Source organism: Danaus plexippus, chromosome 11 (assembly GCF_018135715.1).
Source record: "Danaus plexippus chromosome 11, MEX_DaPlex, whole genome shotgun sequence".
Lineage (NCBI taxonomy): Eukaryota > Metazoa > Arthropoda > Insecta > Lepidoptera > Nymphalidae > Danaus > Danaus plexippus.
The window spans coordinates 1,227,807-1,249,034 of NC_083544.1; the positions used below are offsets into that span (position 1 = coordinate 1,227,807).

The 21,228-nt window shown below is 34.3% G+C and overlaps 1 protein-coding gene across 4 annotated transcripts in view; it reads left to right on the forward strand.

Moving 5' to 3' along the window:
* Window positions 1–19,355, forward strand: part of LOC116765493 (uncharacterized) — a 46,278-nt gene extending 26,923 nt beyond the window's left edge. For 3 of the 4 annotated variants that reach the window (XM_032654947.2, XM_061521973.1, XM_032654946.2), the window contains exons 3-13: window positions 10,197–10,335; window positions 11,056–11,120; window positions 11,953–12,091; window positions 13,084–13,196; window positions 13,703–13,837; window positions 14,204–14,332; window positions 14,473–14,692; window positions 15,248–15,393; window positions 15,780–16,073; window positions 16,682–16,879; window positions 17,254–19,355. In XM_032654947.2, the coding sequence (XP_032510838.2) occupies window positions 10,197–10,335; window positions 11,056–11,120; window positions 11,953–12,091; window positions 13,084–13,196; window positions 13,703–13,837; window positions 14,204–14,332; window positions 14,473–14,692; window positions 15,248–15,393; window positions 15,780–16,073; window positions 16,682–16,879; window positions 17,254–17,354 (1,679 nt within the window). In that variant the 3' untranslated portion in view covers window positions 17,355–19,355. The remainder of the gene's footprint in view (window positions 1–10,196; window positions 10,336–11,055; window positions 11,121–11,952; window positions 12,092–13,083; window positions 13,197–13,702; window positions 13,838–14,203; window positions 14,333–14,472; window positions 14,693–15,247; window positions 15,394–15,779; window positions 16,074–16,681; window positions 16,880–17,253) is intronic. The other variant, XM_032654948.2, reaches the window with a different exon arrangement.
* The last annotated feature ends 1,873 nt before the right edge of the window (window positions 19,356–21,228 follow it).

Sequence of the window (21,228 nt, forward strand, 5' to 3'; positions counted from 1 at the left end):
ATACGGTCAGCGTATTCGAGCCATTGGCGCCGCCATATTTGTCTTGGTTCCTGTCGTTATTAAGCGCCTTCAATTTTATCCCTCCCCAATGGTCAGCTATAATGCGACATGCAATAGGTGTACGAAAAATTTAAGATAAAATAAAGTTTATTATAAAAATCACTGAAATCGTGTTATTTAATTTAAGTTAAGTTAATTTTTAATAGTTAAAAGTTTTATTTAACAATAATTTATATTATTAAGATATTAGTATGGCAAAGCCACAAATATGATCAAAATGGCAGGACATAAAACCATGTTCTAAGTCAAAATTTCCATATGCATGAGGAGCTAGTGGGCACGTCCATATACTTAATGTTATTGCGATTTACACTCTACACGGTTCACATAAAGTTGTTTATTGCATGAGATAGTCTGGAGAATCCATTTGACTACGCATTAGTAAGTAGAAGTAAGTCTCTTCAACGTAGGGTGACCGTACGTGAACACGTAACTTTGAAACAGATATTTTAAATTGAATAACTTTCAATGTATGAAAATATATTGATAGTTCATTGTAAGTTAATATTAATATAAGCTTAAAAATTTATCATCTCTTACAAATAATTTTAAATTAATATTATTCGAGATATCCTTGAATATACGTAAAATAAAACTTATTTGCATGGGCTGTGAGTAAATCAATGGTGCTGTTTTCATCCACCCTACATCTCACTATCCAAAATAAAATATTTATACAGAGAAGAGCAGTTTTTCTCTTTGATTCAGTGGTTGTATTGGTTCGGTTGGTTCGTAATAAATGTGTTGGGGCGACTAACCGTAAATAACATTATATCTGAATAGTTTGATTCAGCTGTAACCACTTAAGATATTACTAGAGCTGCAACACTTCGCCTCCCCGCTGGTTATATACAACATATTTATTTATAAATATATGTGACAGATAAATTGTCCTTCGCGTATATTTATAAAAGAAATGAAAGAGTACTCTAGTTTCGAGTTGGTCAAACAATATTCATGGATTAATTTAAATTGAATTTTCTACAATTTAATTCTTAAAAACTTGGTGCATTTCAAAAAATATATTGCATTATCTTATTATCATCATTTATCACAAAATTATTAAAAACGATATTCTATTATAATCATTAATATGTCTCTACTTAAACGTACAAAAACTGAATACATCATAAGACAGACTAAACCGCTATCAGCTACCTATGATATATATTTATTTATATATATATAGGACCTCAAAGGCATAAACATGACACACGCAATACAAACGTCTTTAAGTCATCATCCAGAGCTTTAATTTAGCTAATGGCTGATTATAAAGACTTCAAAGTTCTGTTTAAATCGAACCGAATTGTGATGTGAAAATTATATGTAAATTGAGGGTTTCTAAATTAAGAGTGGTTCACGCGACGTCAAACGTCGAGAGAGGCTTGGGGTGCTTTGGTTTGAATAAAAGACCAATAGTAAGCGTAAATGTTCCGGTTCGTAATGATCTTTGTTTGTACCTAATGGATTTCTATTAAAATTAATAAAACAGTTTACACACGCTGCACATAAAGCGTACGATGTTATGATCACAATTAATGAAGCTACGAAATGCTAGTAAATTTTTACTAGTTTTTTTAACGGTCTGTTGATAGCATTCTAATAAAAGACAAAAGTGCAATATGGTTTCATAAAACCACGGAGCGGTTTTAACTTTTTTGGATCATTTTAAAAGTACCACCAAACGATTTGGGAAAATTATGAGTATTAAATTCGATTTTAAGGTAAACTTAATGAAACACGATGGTCAAGGTAATGAGAAATCCAAATTTAATTTTCGTTTTTGGATAGGGATTAGATAATAAATAAAATGTTAAACGCTGTTTACGGTAACCCCACCCGACGGCCGGCTGTAATGCGACATGCGATAAATGGAAATATCATCTGATGTAATAATTACTTTAAAATAAATTGCTCAAACAAATATTCAATGATGTGTACTTATCTAAAGCATACTTTTCTGAAAATATCGCGATCCTAAAAAATATAAATTCAATTCTTAATGGTATTAATAATGGTAATAATAACATAAATTGTATTAATAATAACATAAATGGTATTAATAATAACATAAATGGTATTAATAACAAACAGACAAACATTTTTTTGTATATTCATTAAGATACAACTTGTATTTATTTAATTTATTAACTATATACTTTCAATTTCCTTATGCATATAAAAATTGAACAGAAATAATCAAACTATTTAGTAGACATATCGTTTGTATTTACTTAGAAACATTGATGAAGCATTGTTTAATGTATATAAGTATATAAATCCATATAGAACGAAAATAGTCCTCCGGAAAATAGACGAGGATTGGCTTAAGTATGCTTAAAAGTTGTTCCAAATTTAAAAATAAACTAGTATATTAAATATAAAACACAAAGCTCGAGGAAAAGTTTCAGAGTTGAGTTGAGTGCTCCAGTTGAACTAACATATTTATTAGTGACGTAGAACTAAATAGAATTTGTATAGAATCGATAAAATTACGTTTTTATATTATATAAATAAAACAACTGGCTTTTCGTTAAGTCATTATATCCGTAATCAAATATCTACATTAGGGATTCATATACGACATTCCGTGCAAATTTAAGTCTTTACATGTAAGGCTAGTTAATTTTAAATTTTTAAAATTCTATAATCATATTTGTCTACAATAAAACATTTGAAAAAAAAAAACATTTTATAATACTTTAGTTTTCTATAAATTTAAATATTTTTTCATAGTTTATTTGTTCGTATAAAATCTTATCTGACTTCAGAACGGTGACGTGCTGAGTTCGACCGTTGTTTGCGTTTTTTTAATAATAGTAACTGACGAAATTGCAACAGACGATGTATATGCGACTCAAGCGTTTGCTCGTCCTTTATTTTGACGTCACAACATTCTCGTTTCTATTAAAGGAAATACAAAAATAATTTCGTTACATTTAAACCTCAGTATCGCCGCTCGTTAACTTTAAATGATCACGTATTTACTGGGATTAGTATTTTTTACAATCTTTTAGAAATATCCTTAATGGCTGTCTTAAATCTTAGTGGCACTTCGGGCGGCTGAAAGTGGACTCTATGCCTAATACACAAGGCGACTACAAAATCCCCATTACCAAGGATTACAGTTAGTATCCGTTAATGTTGCATATGTTCGGTATTAGTTGCATTACTGTAGTTAAATTGTTACAGTAACCCGCAGAACGACTTTGACAACACATTAGTGTTGGGCCACGACACCGCTGTTAAAACAAAAACTAACAAAAAAATCTCTCGATATGCTATTGTTTCCAATTCTAGATCAAAGTACAGCGTTTGAAATGTCAAGTCTTTTATTTAGCGAGCAGTAAAGAGTTAATTTTAAAGACGTCAATGAGGAGGAGGCCTAATAAACATTTCGTTGGCTTTGTACTATTAAACGAAACGATTAGTTCGGATTAATACTACACAGACAGCTATGGACCTTACACAAATGAAATTAAAGCTCAAAATTGTAAGAAACTTTAAATATAGCTTACAAGAAACTTCATTGGATGCTAATATAATTGTTGTTTATAAATAGTATTACGAACAAAATTTACGTTTTAAATATACTGTACCATGAAATACTCAATATGAAAACATAGATGTAAACAGAGAAACAACTTGGGAATAAAATGGCAAGTAAAAATAACAAAAATATATAGATTTATGCAAGAAAATCAATACATATACGGGGGTTTCCGCTACGATTGAGTTCTGAGACATTTCGATGAACTCAGCTCATCTATTAGTCGCACAAAAATTATCAATTAAAACTTGCAACGGACCAAGTCACTGGGCATGTTATTTTTAAGATTTTTATCTTGTAGGTCTTTTTAACTACCAATGCTCTCTTCTCTAAGATTACGAGTAACTCTTTTCGCCGTTTTTCTATCCTTTTTTATTTCTTATAACATTAATCCTTGTTATTAGCTACATGTATCCTGAAATCTAATGCTACACAACATCTTTATGATAAAAACGTTGTTGCTAGCGACCAATGTTCGTTTTGCTTTCCGATTGTCAATTTCAGCATTATTCGCTGGGCTATTAATTTCGTGGTAATTGTTCAAAGCGGTCAGTCTTTCTCTGAACGGTCATTATGCTTGTTAACAATGTATTTATAGCTTGCATTGGTTAGATTATACGATTTAACCGAATGGTATTACGCTATTTAGAATTGCCTTGCATGTGTGATTGACGCCTATAAACTTGAAATCTATTTTATATTGGAAACGTAATAAAAAAGTATATTTTAAGTAATTCAGACCGTTTCCATTGGTGATATACAATTCCCGGCCAATACGATCCCTTTCCGCAAACGTTGACCGCAGCTAGTTTAGGTTTAAAACGCTTTTCGTGTTAGAACTGCCATTACCGTCATTTGACGTATTTATTATAATACGATGAAAGTACTTTTGGCTTTTGTTATTCCTTTTTTTTTATTCAAAAATTATAAATTCAGGCATATTTCTTACGATTGTTAGGAATTTGATTTATGTTCTCAGCTTCTGGACTCTATATCCTATATGGAAATAAAATTGAAGTGATGAATCTTCTAATCTGTGTCCAATATTTTTGGAGATAGTTTATCTGAACGTCAAAAAGCAACTGCGTTTAACGATTCAAGGCCATGCCCTCACACATGACTCCTAAATATTAATATTCTGCGACGACTAGGGTTGGTGAAACAAAAATATTATTGTTGCTTTAGGATTACTTTATTACTGTCAAAATATTTGAGGTGTTCCTCACACCGATAAAATCGTTGACAAATATAGTATAGATTCAAATAATATATATTTTTATACATACGAGTCCGTGCCAGCCCTAATGTAATCCAAGATGCTAGTTATTTACTGGGCCATTAAGCTTTAAGTATAGGTTTCTCGAAATTTATCCGTCCATGTAGGTGGTGTATTATTTTTTTTATTAAAAGCTTTATTTCACCATATAACTAATACCGTCTATATGATACGGGACCATTATGTTGTCGGACGCCTTGATTTATCGCTGGATGATACACGTATTGAATATTTTAATTCCAGCGCCTGGAGGTTTTTGGTTTCAATGTTATATATTTAAATAATTACGTTATAAAAAAAATGTCTATGGTTTTTGTTATAGAAATCTTCATTGTTAATTTATTACGGGCTTATCTTGATTAACTGTTTCGACCTCTTCATAAGCAATGGCCAAAATTTACAGCGTTCTATTAATTGATAATTGAATTAATCTTTAAGTATTATTAATTACGTCGATGATTTAATTATAGTTGTAGGTATAATAAAGGTTTCTCGATATACATAACTAAGACAGTTCTAATAACATGAAGCTGATGATTTCGCTGTCGAATTTTCAATGAAACCACATATAAGTTCAAATAAATAATCAATTAAAGTATAAAACTCATAAAAAAAACTATTTATATATTGATGTATGACTGTTATTTACGAAACACTTTAGAGAGCGTTTCATTCGAATTCATGAAGTATTTTGAGTCGAGGGAAAAATAGAGCCGACATCATCTGAGACAGCTAGAAAATAAGAGCAAAAGTTCTAGTATTTTCCATATTACAGACGATTTAAGAGATTACCATTCAAATAGTTGATACGGAGCCTCGTACAGGTACGTGGAGTACGGAGAGCGCGGTGCTGGAATGTTTAAAAGAACCTCGCATCAAGTAGATTGAAGATTCATATCTGAAATCACTGATATCGAAAAATATTCAATATTTATATGCAGCTAGCTTGAATTGCAAAACATCAAAATGATATCGTTCACATAAAAATTTAAATTTAATCTAATTGAGTTATAAAAAAATAAATCATGTAAAATTTTTCCACCTCTACCTCTTGTTTAAGGTCACAAAAAATCTATAGTAATGACATTTGAATGTGTTACCGAAAAAGGTTGTATTGAGAAAAGTAGTCAGGTGTTCCCAACCAGCGGCCGTCATTAATTTCCGTTCTGTTTCCGAACCAGTGGAATATATCGCAATACCCCTGAGATTGAGCGCCTCTGAATCTTATGTTATTGTAACATTAACGTTTTCATTACTCACATTATATTTAAAAAACGAAAAGAAAAGGTAAGGAACTTTCAGAGATATTCGTTTTGGAAATAATAAAATCTATTTTCGGTGATCTTTATATAAAAGAACTCAAAAAACTCGAGCAAGATGTTGATGTTTATTTTAAAAGAATTTCGAAGAAAAATTATCAAAATATAAGTTTAGGCTTCGTGTTTATAATTAATATATAGAGGCCAAGCGATTGAAATGTGACTATATAGCATATACCTACGGATACTGCAGCGGCTCTCTCAACTAAATTCTATACGGCTTTGTCAGAATTGTATTGTAACAATAGCAAGTTAAATTCGTTTGAATCCCGAAGTCATACAGTAATATGGTCTCCAATCTCTTTGTAAGTTAAACTTGGTGAATACCAAACAGTTTATTTAAGTGGATCCGTAGCTTAACTCATCGGACTTCGTGTAACAGAGGCTCTTGAGGCGAGATACCTTTACCGCTTGTATTATACAAACAGCGATACTGCCAAACATATTAACTGATAAAAAAATTCTTATTATAAGTAAAGTGACTGTTATTCGCGTGTTACTAAAAATGTTGACACTATCAATATTGTCATCAATATTAATGGTTTTATGTTAAACTAACCGAAATAAAAAGAATAGTTAAGTACACTGAGGTTTTATGTATGAGTATAATGAATTTATTTCCATTGAATAAAATTTTATACTATCAACTTCAATGAAAACATCATTTTATTATTCCGTTTAAATAAATCACACAAGTAGGTTATTTAAATATAATGAAAACATTTATAATAACTTCATTAACATACAATATATATGTTTTTTTTTATTCCATATCTATTTATTGATACCGAAATTCATGAGAGGACCGCTAAAGGAAGCGTCCGTACTTATTAGTCCTTACCAGTCTGTTACAATGATAAAAGTAATTTGCATAAAAAATACTTTTATATACCCGAAACACAAGTTTTTACGATACAATTCAAAAACGGTGGCACACAAGTTATTTTGTATAATGAAAAAGTTTCTTATTGACTTATTTGTATTTAAAATGGTCCTCCGCGGTTCCGAAGCGATGGGATAAAGTGAGGATTTTTATTGGTTCTGTTCGACTAGCTGTTTGTTTGTCCTCATTTATCTATGAGACGCCCAACCACGGGTTTATAGTCACATATTTTATATGCGAACTTTTATTAATAAACGATTATTAATTTACAATAAATGTCACAGTATATATGTATGTTCCTCATGTTACCTTACAGCCATTTTTACGTCTGACTGCGGACGCTGCACATAATTCCATCTGACCTATGGTTTTGTCGCCTGGCTCCTTTTCAAAAAGTCTACGTTAATTATTTATTTGTAGTTTTATTCCGTTGCCAGTCCAAGTTATATTTGGAGAGGACACTACACCGCTGTTGATTGTGCTGATAAAAATGCACATTTGTATTCGTTAATCGTTTTGTACGAATTGAATAGCAATTTAAACGAATATATTTTTCAGTTGAAAACAGCGTTTCTGTTCAAGGCGTTGATAAGCTTGTAGGGGGTCCGAATTTTGCAATTATATCGAAAGTGAGCTCAAATAGAGATATCAATAAAATTTACAGTCACGTTCAGAAATCTTATCAATTCTCAGCATATAAATGAATTAAAGAAATGTCAGTTGTTTAGCGAGCAAAAATTATAATTTGTTTGTTTTACAGCTTACACATTTCTAGTTAAGAAAATTAAACTTCGCTGGCAGAGCTCCAAGTTAAGTAGATAAAATATTATCGCGGGCCTCGCTTCGGCGTTGCTAACAATGGATTCTATAAATATTTATTTGCGATAAATCTAACAAATTATTGAATATTTAATAATAAAAACTCCATTTATTTAATCTTAAATCATATGCACCGTATGCTGTATGGATTTAACAGTTGGCTCGACCGGACTGCGTCTCATGCTGCGAGAGATCGATGTAGCTAGCACAGAGCTCTAGCTGCAAACCGTTCCATCACTCCCGGAAGCTATATAAAGCTTTAAAAGCACTATTATTTTCTTCGTAGCATTCTAACAATTCCCTTTATTCGAAACATACGCGATGTACATCCTCGAACGCGCGATGTACTGAATCTGTCCAACACAGTTCAGCTTCACATATTCCTGTCCAATAGCTGGCAAATAAGAAGTTAGTCAGTAATTATAATAAACATTGTTATACAAATTTCGCACGCTCTATTCAAACATGTCATGCTACGTTAATCATAAATCAAACGCCATAAGCCTAACTAAATTAACTTATTATATAAACCAGCAAAATTAAACAGCAGTCGTTCTCGCCGAGTCCAACCGAAACCCCGGGACATGATAATTGAGTCGTGTAATAGGTTCGCGTTCGTATTTTCCATTATAACGTTATCTCAAATCTTGTGTGAATTTCAACTGAATGTTTTTAGTCCGAGGCGTGGCGGGTTTATTAAATTTAAAGCCACTTTGCTACCTACAAGTTCCTTAATAACATCGGCTTAGTGACCAACCTTAAACATGTTCGGCTGAAGCCTAAAGCCTAACTTTGCACTTTATAACGGTTTGCTCTGTGTGTGTTCAAACTAAAGCACATTCCCTTATAACATATATTGTATGTATGTGTATCTAAGACTCGTCTATATGCTGAGACTTTAAGCTGTGTTTTGAGTGTCAGCTAAATGCAATAAACACAGTTTTATATAAGTAGGTATACACGCGTGCTATGCCTTACTTCTTAAAAGTCTTATCTTCACACAATGCTGTGTTCTGTTAATGTATCATCATCCTTTATATTCTAGTTATGTCCAGTTTTCATGATTTGTCCGTGTCAATTGGTCTCCCATTGTGCGTCCACCGACAATATCATTCCTCAATGGCTTCACAATGAGCCCCTAACTACATAATGTCATACAATTCATATAATTTGTACCATTATTGAAATAAAAGCTGTAATTTATTTTGTAATAATATTTTTACACTTATCTACAAGTGCTCTCCTTTGGATGATTGTAATTTTTTTGTTCGAATTCTTTCAATATATACTAATAAGATGAAAAAAACAAATAACTTATTTTACTTATAAATGAAATGAAAATATCTGCTGTGCGTTGCTTCACATGCTTTAGAACGGGAGAAATTTGTGAGGTATATTAATGTGAAGAAAAAGTCAACATAATTAGTGGAGGGAAGTTAAGACCGACAAGTGGAAACACCTAAAGACTACTTGGAGTGGCGATCCGTGAGTCTTAGTACTCTATGAATGTACAAGACTTACAGAGCTCTCTTCCTTCAGAACTAACACTAAGCGTGCTATTTAAAAACTAACCAATTTACCACTACACTATACTACTACACGTAATCACGTATTTATTTGAAATTAGCAAAAAGTACTGATATTAAGCTCGATTTATAGTATCTTATATATAACAAAAACTGTATTAATTAATATGCATAACTAATTTGTGTACATTCAAGTAGAAAAATGTTAATTTAAGAGACTTTTTTAAGTAATTTTATTGAACAAATTCATCTTATATTATATGTTAATGAATATATAGTACAGTAATCAGTGGACACGACAAGCGCTCGTATAACTGTACATACATTTTTTATGTCTTAATCGCTCGAAAGCCTCCTATTACGTAAGATATAATAATATGTTAGAACACACGCTGGAAACCATTGCTTTGAATGATTATTGATTTGTATTGAAAGTAAACCAGAGTTGAGACCGAACAAAGAGTTTTAATACAAGAACGTGGTAACGATTACCACTGTTTTAATGACAGTCGTGATATAGAAGTGTTATGTGATAAGGAGTAAGGTATAATATTTCACATAATCAAACTTTAATTCAGTTTAAATAAGAATCCCTAAAATGAAAAGCGTGTTATAATTGCTGTTATTTTTATTTCTTTAATATAAAATTAAAAAAATATTAATATACAAATGCGTGGGTTAACACGGGCGAAATTTCAATTGAAACGTGTTCATGTTTATAGCATAGTATATTTTGTCTAAAGATATGTTGTTTTCTTAGGTTGTTCGTTCCCGGTTCGCTGGCAGGGTCGCTGGTTCCAGTCCGGGGTGATCCAGCCCATCATGATAGACGGAGCTGTTCTCTCTAACAAGGGGAGGTGCCTCTCATCCGAGGGTGACAAGTTCCTTATTGTCGACGAGTCAGTATACATCCCTTACATTCACTTATTGTCAAAGACAAAGTTGAATTGTCCTCTGACATTTTAACGTTAGATCAAAAAGTATATAAATGTATTTAGAATAACCATTAAAACATCATATTTTTCTTACAAGAAGTTAATTTTGAATAATCGTACGATCAGATTTATTTATTAAAATTTCTGCATTGTTTATAAATTATAGAAAAACATACTGTACATAGCTTCAATGTACAACTGCTTATGCAAATGAATCGCAGTTTTACAAAGACATCGAGTAACACAAAGTCGATTCTGTCATCTTATTTCAGCTTCCAAATATTTCGTGTGCCCGGATAGACGAGGGCAATAATTTTAATCTAAGAATTATGCGTTCCGAGACGTCGTCGCGGAGCTGCTGAGCGTTCCTCCGAGTGTCTTTCGATAAAATCTCAAACGAAAACATTTATCACTTTTGTCATTTGACATTACACGAAGTTTCAGACCCCGGCACCTTTGTACGAATAAAATACATCATTTACGATGAAATAAAACATCGTTTATATCAAAATGATATTATATATTTCATTTTGTGATAATTAAAAACGTGTTGCGCTAATTATTTGTCTGTAATGTGCAATGCGTTTGATTATTACCAGCTAGTTCGCTCGCCACGCATTTGTTTAGCCGCCATTTTATTGATATATACGTTTTATGAATTAAAATTGTATTGTTTTATTTCAGGAAAGGTTGTTACCGCTGTGTCGTGATGCACGAAAAACATATTAATGTTCTACAATATAAAGAAAGTGAGTTGTTTAAGTGTTTATCTCGTTCAACGTACTTGATGTACGAAGTATCGTATTGCTGAACGCGTAATCCTTTATCAAATGTAATCACGTATAACCCAGCCGCCCACTAATATTCCTATGTCCTACGCTTGTTTATATTTCCATGTTTATTTTTATCTAAAATAAAGTATACTTCTATATGTGTGGATATAAACGTTATGTTTGAGTTATTCACAGTAAATATGTTGATGAATAAAATTTAATTATCAGCGAAATTTAAATGACTATTTTTATTATCGTTTACGTAATAGTAATAGACATATTGTGTTTATTTGATTTGAATTATTTTGTTGTACCAGAGTCTTCTTTAAATATAATGTAGTATGTTTAATGGAGATTTCGTTATAATAAAATATAAAATACTACATTGTGATGAAATTCTCCAAAACATTAAATCTATCAATATTTATAAATATTAAATAACCAGTGTAAATAAAAATTAAATAACAATTTTAGATATGATTTAATGACAGAAAAATCGGTTTCAATTTATTTAGCATCTATACGAAAGAACAATACAGATCTGAAACATCGTTCAATTAAATCGCACGAAGCTGTGAGCACAGGCTATATATACTCGCTATTAAAAAATAGCTATCATTCTGTATAAGGCTATAGATGTATTATCTGTTAGAAATATAGTTGTATGAATAATATCTAATATGCAGTATTATCAAATAATAGCCAAGAAGGCAAAGTATTGAAGGAAAATATGTTTACTTCATCGACGTCATCAGTTTATGTTTATTATCTCGTCTCGTTGGATGTACAATGGTGTATATTTTTCCAGCTTTCTGTCACCGTCGCGATGCCTTACCCCACCTCTGTTCTTCTATCACCGGCGATGCGTTGCTATACTCTATGTTCCGGGAGAGCGCCGAGCCCGTCGACTGCCCTCTCAAAGGACCCTTCTCATTCACTTATAACAGGTATATAAAACGGTAACTTCGCTCTGGACTAAGACTTTGTGTAACTACGGTTATGTATCAGACTTTGTAGTATTAACAGTATTAAAATAACAACTTAAAAACCTCTGTCCTAAACGAGACATTTTTTATCTAACAATGAAACTCATTAAAATCACGGTTTTACGAGAAAATCATTGTTTTGTTTTATTTTATTTTAAACAAAACTTGTGATTTTCTGTTTAATGTTCAAATAAGTGATTAATTATACGGAATAATTCGTTTTAATTCAAATTGACTGACAGCACTAAGTGTACCAGCAAGTCCGTCTGGCCGAATCGGTGCAAGTGTTTATCTGACGCGATGATTCCGTTAAGTCACATCAGGCGATCAATTATCGTATTGTGGGCGATCAGCGCGCGGCGATTAACATCGGGCGAATTAAAAACTCATTACCGAGCGACATGTGTCGCGCTGATCGAATGCTTCTGAACGATGCACATGTCGGATACACGCAAAGCGACAAGACCGTGTACGAGTGGGTGTAGTACTCACGTGTATAACAGTTTGGTCTCATATTCATTAATGTCAACCAAATTCCATCGCATGTAGTTAAATTAATACGCTATCAAATCTTACTTTGTATATAGAAACATCTGTGCTATGGGAATAAAATCATGTACACAATTTTTTTGTTGTGGAATCTTTAAAGCAGTGATGAGTACTATACAGTCATGATAATTGTAGTTTTATTGTATAAGGATTGCCTGTTATGTGTAACCGAACCGAGCCCGGGCCGGTATGTACACCATCATCACTAATGTCGATCGACCGACCACCTTTGGGAATGTTGGTAAGTTGTGGCTCTAAGGAGGTGACTTCGGTCGAATAGATCGAATAGTAGGATTGGGTTATTATATAATATTCTTCTAAAATTATTAAAGACTAAATACATATATGTTCATGGATCGCATCAGAGCTAGTTATCATGTTTACCAATGTATGAAATATTTCAGGGGGCACGGGGATTGCAAGATTCCGGCCTCATCCATCGAGAGCTGCACCGAGGATTCGAGACTGCTGCTCAACTACCAGGCGTGCCCTGACGTTTACGGATCAGAAAGTACAGGTAATGTACGAGCGAGTAACTGAGCATTGCGATTTTAATGAGTCATCAGTAATAACTGAGGATTGAGTCATTTTTTTTATTTTTTAATCACTTCTGATAGCTGTTGTGTTTGTTGTTTTTTTATGAAAAGACTATGTATTCATCCAACATTCGTCGTCTCCAACACGTATCATAGAATCGTCCCCGTGTTCCAGACTATTGTTCAGCGAACCCGAAATAGCTTCTGGACCGTTCATTGGTGTTGCGCTATTTTAATATCCCAAGATTATTTCTTTTATTATCTGTTCTCGATATAATAATATTTGTCGCTGACTTATCTGTGTGCGGGTTTTATATATTACTTGATCTGTTCAAATACCGGTAAAAATTACAGCAAACTTATTTAGTTTTTTCATATTATAATAAGCCACAAGATGTTCTGATGTAAAAAAATATGTTTGAAAATTCCTTTCATCGAAGTCAATACGACAATTAATTTAATACGCTTGTTGGAAAACCTGTTCCAGTGGAGGAATTAGAATGCTTGGCGACGTGGAAGGAAGGTAGTTTGAGGTTCCTGGTGGGCAAGCTGCATCACAACCACGCCACCAGCAACGAGGACAGATACCGCTGCTTCGTGTACGAGAAGACAAATGGTATTGGTAAGATTAGTGTTTCACTTTTTGTTTCTACAATTAACTATTCGTTGATGTTTTTTTTTTATTATTATTTATTTGCAGCTTGTTATACAGCTTATTTAAAAAGATTCAATCTAACTTTAAATATTATTCAGTTTTAAATGTTCTTGTAAGCCGCTCCATCTATAGGAAACAGTATTTAATAATGGATGTCTCTCTATCTTTGATATCTCGTTTGTTTCTTTTGAAAATCTTGTTCGAACTAAATCTAGGTCATAAGATCTCCAATATAAATGGAAAAATTTAATATTTACAATACCTACTTCAGGTAATACAAATTTAGATCCTATACACTCGATTCGGATCCTTATACTGGCTATTTTCTTCCAGCATCAGGTAGTAATATGAAGGAGCCAGCTCCTGGCGGAGTGGAGTATAGAGTGGCGCAATCCGGAGACGCCACGTGCAACGGACTGTTCAGTGCCACTGAGGGCTCACGGACCATGGCTTTGAAACGAGGTAATTAATATAGTTGAGACCGTTGGAAAGAAGCTTCCAAACGTATATTATTATAGGTAAAAAAAGAATAACATTAAAGTTCCCAATGAATCTTTACGATACAAAATTCAATATCCATACATAATAGTTTATTATATCAGTTTCAGTTCGCTTCAACTGTCAGTTCCCTTCGTGGATGACCTTCTCTCACACGTGGCACACGCTGGACTTCAGCAGTAACTACACCTTCTACCAGCGTAACGCGACCCTCCGCATCACCAACCAGACCGGCTCCGAGATCAAGGTGTACTGCGTCAGCATCAAGGCCAGCTCCCCCAGCGGCAACTCGGTCGCTCTGGTCGCGCACTGGCAACACCACTGGTGAGTTAGTGTGGTATACGTTTGTTGATTATATATAAAAATAATGAGTGTACCGTGTGTCCATATATTCTTTATACAAAACTGAAGGCATTAGCTTGTAAACTATGAGTTATACTGACTATTAATATATTAAAATTAAAATAGCCTAAGTATCTCCATATTAATTATGCTATCTCCCAGTTAGTGTTCCATCAATTACATCCAACGGTTTCAAAGATTAGTTGGAACAAACAGACGGATAAAAGTTGCGATAAATGTTATTTCGTTACGTGTGAGCGCTAAGAAACAATTATAGATGGCGCCGCCTGGTCGCTTCGTTAACAATATGAGTCATCTCTCGTTGTGGTGACACTGGGGACGGAGCTATAAAAGCAAGCGTTTGCTGCTCCTGAACTCAGTAGTGAGCTAGCCGTTGTAGAGGGCGGTACGCTCCCGCTTTGTAAAAAAGTTTGGATTTCTTAAAATCACAACTTCTTGAACGCGTGGATAATAGTGATAGGGACGGAATGGAGGTTTCAATAATACATTATATATATAGTAACGTTTGTGCCGCAGCGTGTCTCGTTTCGTGTGCGTGGTGCTGTATCGCCGCGACACCTTCATAGCGGAGCTGCAGCGAGGGTCTCCGGCCGCGCGGCCCGACGACGCCTGCTCCACGCATCACTTCAACGCCGTCACAGCGCCATACGTCACGCTCGTTGGTCAGTTAACATACATGTATAGTCCCAGCTTATACACAGCTAATCGACACAACTGTTACTGTTAATGTAATTTCGGAATTAATTATAAACTTGTCCCCTGTGGGAGCTACTTTATCTTTTAGCAGTTTTTGTCTGAACGATCAACAAACATCCACAGACCGTCATAAGCCGTCTCGGTATAGTGTTGGTGATATGGCCACACACATATGTCATACAAACACTTGCAGAAGTATATCTATTGCAAAGAGTATTTTCATCTTTTGTCCACATTTCATAATCTACACGTCGTCATTTACAAACGTATCATCACATAGAGAATTCCTAACAGGCTAATTCTCCGTCACACACGAAACCGACGTATATTAAGCCAGCATCTTTAATTCCAGCTAGCAATCCTGAATCTAAAGAGTGTCCAGACTCAGGGAAATACGTGATATCGAACAGACGTCACAAGAGGAGTGACGGCGCGAGGAGCGCGGCGGTGGAGGGGAGGAAGAGAAATAACACTAGGACGTTCAGCTTTAATATAAGGAACATGTCCGACACGCCCACGCTGAGGAGCCGGAGACACACAGAGGCCGCGAACTGCGCGGGCGGCTACAACAGACTGGAGATCGGCTGCACCTCCACCAACAACATGGAGTTCTACTCCAGCTGCGACAACAGAGACCTCGTCACAGGTCGGTGCACTCGATATTAGGAAACGTGCGCTCAGTAAGAAAGGAAACCTCTCAGCATTCAATGGATTCACCGTACGGGTCCATCATTGTAGGAAGAGCGGCTTCAACAGTGCCTGGGCCTTGCGACCCAAGTGTCTGTTTAAGCCGCTATTCAATCCGATACTTATTCTTAATAAAATGAAGCAAAGGTTCATGTTAAATTCAATTCGGGCAACGTTTGAGACAGTGGGCTTCTCTGCCGTATGAGTTTTATTCATAAGTGTCAACTGTCATGTTTATCGAGATTTTCTCCACCTCCTCCTTTCTCTTATATTTCCGTGTTAAGCTATAGTTTGTCCTGAATTTGACGGAGACAATTCATCGGTGATCTGTTTATACTCACCCTAACTAAACATAATACATATTTTGCTTATAAAATAAATAATTAACGAAAACTTAGAAGAAATAGCAGCAATTCGTCAAAATATTACGGTATGACCTTTTGTCCTGACCTCTCTGACCATGCCAGATCAATTGGACGTCATTCATCTGGTCTCTTGATTAGATGTATTATATATCTCTCTCTCCTCTCTATCTGCCTCCCTTGATCTCCTTCTCTCTGTGTCCAGCGTACACGTGCCACGGCGGCTGGTATGAGGGTGGTTCGTCGTTCGTGGTGACGACCCCCGTGACCCGGGACAGCACCGCCGCCCGCCGGTACTGCTTCGTGTCCCGGGACAACCGCGGCAGTCTCTCGCTCACCCGCTCCCAGGATAACTGCGAGCGCGGGGAGAGAACAGCCGTCGTCTTTGACGCTGTGTTCACCGGTGAGATCTATATGTATTAAAACTGCTATTAATTATTGTATTTTTAAAGGTCTTCGTTTAATAAAAGCCTAGGAAGTGTACTACAATATTAAGAGACAGGTTTATGTAAATTCTTTCGTATCAAAATTATTGTATGATCTGTGTCAAAACGTAGCTATACAAAAATATTAAGTCGCGGGTCCCAAGCGGCGCTACCGATGAGATGCAGTATATATTTAAAGGATACATTACTAATTTCCCTCTGAAACAATTTCGAAGTCCACGCGGACGAGGTCACATGCAAAAACTAGTCCATAACGGTTGTTCATTTGGTTTTAATATGACGTTATGTTTTATGTCACGCTCAGTGAAATGAATATTAATATTACTTCCAGGTAAATGTCAAGACGAGCCCAACCACCAGCCGCCGTCGAGACCTCCGTCACTCTTCGTCGCCCTCCTGATGCTGGCCGCACAGCACGCGGCGCGGAGGTGATTCCCGACGCCGCATCCCGCAGGACACCGCAACACACGCCGCGCGTAATGACACTCGAATTTATTTCCTATTATTTATTGTATCGCTCTTGAGCTTAACGTTTTATTTAGACTTAGTCATGATATCGACACTCGTATAATACCCCAAGTTCGTATTCCTGTTACAGAACCGCTCGAGTATTATTTTTTTTTAATCTAGACATGTCCTCTCGTAGCACGCACTTAATATTATGTTGTTCTACGAAACGTTTAAAGAGACGTTTTGCAGTCATTAAAGTAATTACGAAACATAGTGTTATAGATAAATATTTTCGCTATAAATCATGCTCGTTTCTATCATACGACTATTTACTGCACATTTTATCGACTGGCACGTGTTACGCTCAAAGATATTCGTATTGTAGGTGTGTATCTTTGGGCGTGGGACGTCGGTCCTTTTAACTTTTTACTACAAGCTATGTACACATGATATTCACTCGATGTTTTATAATGAAATGTAAACGTGTATCGTAATGTATATTGCAAATGTTTGTAAGTTATTTTGAACGACGTTATGAGATGGTGCAAATGGTTGTGAATATGTGTTATAACCCGGGAGGGAGGCCATCTTGCTTTTCAAAATGGCTGTTGCGATGACAACAGCTGTTTCGGGATTACGTTTGTTTGTCAATATTTCACATTAATTTTATTCCCGTATTACAGCATCCGTTTAATAGATTCGTTATCTAGTTGACTTTCACACTCCATACAATAGTTGTTGTTCGGGCTCCAGATCGTGCTTATCGTATGTTCATTTTTGTCAATGACCCCTCACACTCGTAAGTTATATAAATTTAGCTTTAATCACAGCATCGAAGACTGTATATTCAGAATGTTAATATAAGAATATTTTCAGCTTATAATCATATCTATGTTAATGACAAAGTTTTCATAGTGACCGTATTTAATAGAATGAACACGAAGCTTAGGAAATATGTACAAAGTTATTATAAAGTTGTTGCGTAGCTAGAATAATTTAGCGATTATTTTTCTATAGAAAACTTGTGTTTAAATACGTGCATCAGGTACAGTAAACGGTTTGGCATTTATTGTTTCGGAATAATTATGGATTTGTTATCGAAACTTTTGTTTTACCAGCATAAAAATACATTTTTACAAATTGTAACACAATATTCTAGAAACGACTATTCCATGTATTGGTTGTAACATAAACTGTTAGACTTCATAGTATTTATTTATTTATTGTATCAATGAATTATCTTACATTATTTGCTTCTTATTAATGTATATGAATTTTTCACAATATATAGTTATTTTTAAAATTAAATTCAATCTATGTAATCATAGTTCATCAAAACTGCACTAAAATCTGTATTACACTCTGACATTAAATTCAATGTTGATATATTTATTAATTAATTTATTACAATTATTGATAATTATTTCACAGTTAAGAATTATTAGTTTTTAAACGTATTTTTGATTTCTGAACGATGTAAAGAGTGTAATACAGCCCTACCTTAAGTCGCATACTCACATGTGTTAAAACGCGCCATCTGATGGCCGCTTGTATAGTAATATTTGTTACAATTTCCAAGGAAAGCAATGTTTTCCTTCATCAAGCAATATTAATATAAAAAAAATTAGTTCATAGATTATACATTAGATAAGAGGGAAAAAACGAATACTCATTTTGAGATAAATTGAAATATAAATTAGATAGTTAAGGTGATCTAGATATTAAATCGCGACAGCAATAATATATTTGTATGTAAAGCTATTGAGCGTTAAATTTTTAATAGTCGTAGTTAGTTGTGAATAATTGAGCTAGTGTTGTTATTTTTTAACGTGACAGAGATTATTTGTTCGTGTGAGACGTCTTCGGAGATGGCCGATAATTACTCGCTCACAACACATCGTGGAGGTTAACATCGTGTGATATAGGTACATTAAATTAAGTTTATAGTCGTCAGCATTAATTAAAATAAAATGCAAAATTGTATGAGGTTTTATTATTATATATTCCCTTGACTTGCGTCCCATTTAATATAATTGATTATTATTATTTATTAAACAAGACGTTATTTAGTTATTAATTAACTCTTTCAACAAGACAAAATAACAAGAACAGCAGTAACTATCGTAAGTTACAAAATCTTAGTAAGAAACAAAAATGTATATTTATTATATATAATATCAAGAAATAACAAAAACTATTTTTTTTATGTAGATTCAAAATATATTTAAAATTTTTTAGTTCATTTTGCACAGCTAAATTATGCATATTTTTATTTTAGTAAAAAGTACTTTGAAAATATAATAAATTAACCGAATAAAATAAAAATATAAATTGATGGGAATTGAAAACCTACATATGTGTACGGCATGTTACTACTCACAGGTACGATAATATAGCAGACGCCTAAACAGCACAACCTATTGGCAAATAGAAAGACGGGACTGGAAGTACCAAGTTGATGTATATGCAGTGCCGGCCAAAAGTTTGAGACCACGTGTAAAAATCTTCTTCACCAACAAAATATTTCATAAGTGCATATGATAAATAGCTAATTTGAATGCCTGCATACTCTATTGTTATTAAACTACTCATTATTGTCATTATTTTTGTATAATTATAAGTTATGATGCTATAAAGGTCTATTGTTACAAAACATTAGTGAGTGCCGCGCAGGGACCAGGTGGTAGAGTTGTAATATATTTATGAGCTGCTCATTACTAATAACTTTGGTTTTGTTTCAAGTTAAAAGAAATTCAGGATTATTTTAGCATGCTAAAACATATTTTTTACCTGAGTTTTTATAAAGTTAAATCTTGGTTAGTCTGAGCTCGTCTCTGTTAAAGTAAAGACATTAATATGGGTAGAGTGCGCGAAATTAGTGAAACTTGTTGTGCCATAGTTGTTTTACACAACGAAGGCAAATCTGAACGTGCGATTGCCTCTCAACTTAAGTTGTCGAAGACTTGTGTTCATAACACAATAGCCCGATACAAGGAGACTGGCAGTTATGGAGATCGTTTGCGATCGGGAAGGCTGAGAGCTAACACTTCTAGCGAGGATAAATTTATCGTCGTTACCAGCAAGCGGAATAGCGCCTAACAGCATCACAAATCCACGCAAAAGTGAACAAATCCCGGTCTAAACCTGTGTCAATGACTGCAGTAAAAAGACGATTGAGAGAGCTGTTATTTGGTTGCGTTGCCGTTCGAAAACCACTTCTTAGGTCACAAAACAAAAAGAAAAGGATTAGTGGGCCCTTACCCATCGAGACAGAACTGAAGAATACTTTAAAAAAGTTCTTTGGACAGATGAATCCAAATTTGAAAAATTTGGATCGAAACGACGAATTTTCGTTCGACGTAACGCCGAAAAAAGAAAAAAAGATGATGCCAGTGTGGTGCCAACCGTCAAACATGGTGGTGGTTCCATTATGGTCTGGGGATGCTTCTCGGGCTATGGAACCGGAAATTTGGTACGAGTCAAAGGAATTATGAAAAAGGAGCAGTATAAACGAATACTACAACAAAATGCCGTTCCGTCTGGTGTAAGATTAATTGGAAATAGTTTTTTTTTCCAATAAGATAATGATCCTAAACATAGTTCAAAATTATGCAGGGGTTATTTAGAAGATAAAGAAACAGAAGGGGTATTAAAAAACATGGTGTGGCACCCTCAGAGCCCGGATTTCAACCCGATTGAGCTTTTGTAGGAAGAGCTTGATAGAAATGTACCTTCGCAGTTGTTGCCCCTCCTCGCAAGAAGACTTTACAAGAAAGCTGGAACAATATTTCACAAGAGACAATCGACAAATTGATTGGTCGTATGCCAAGACTAGTGAAAATAGTAATAAAATGCA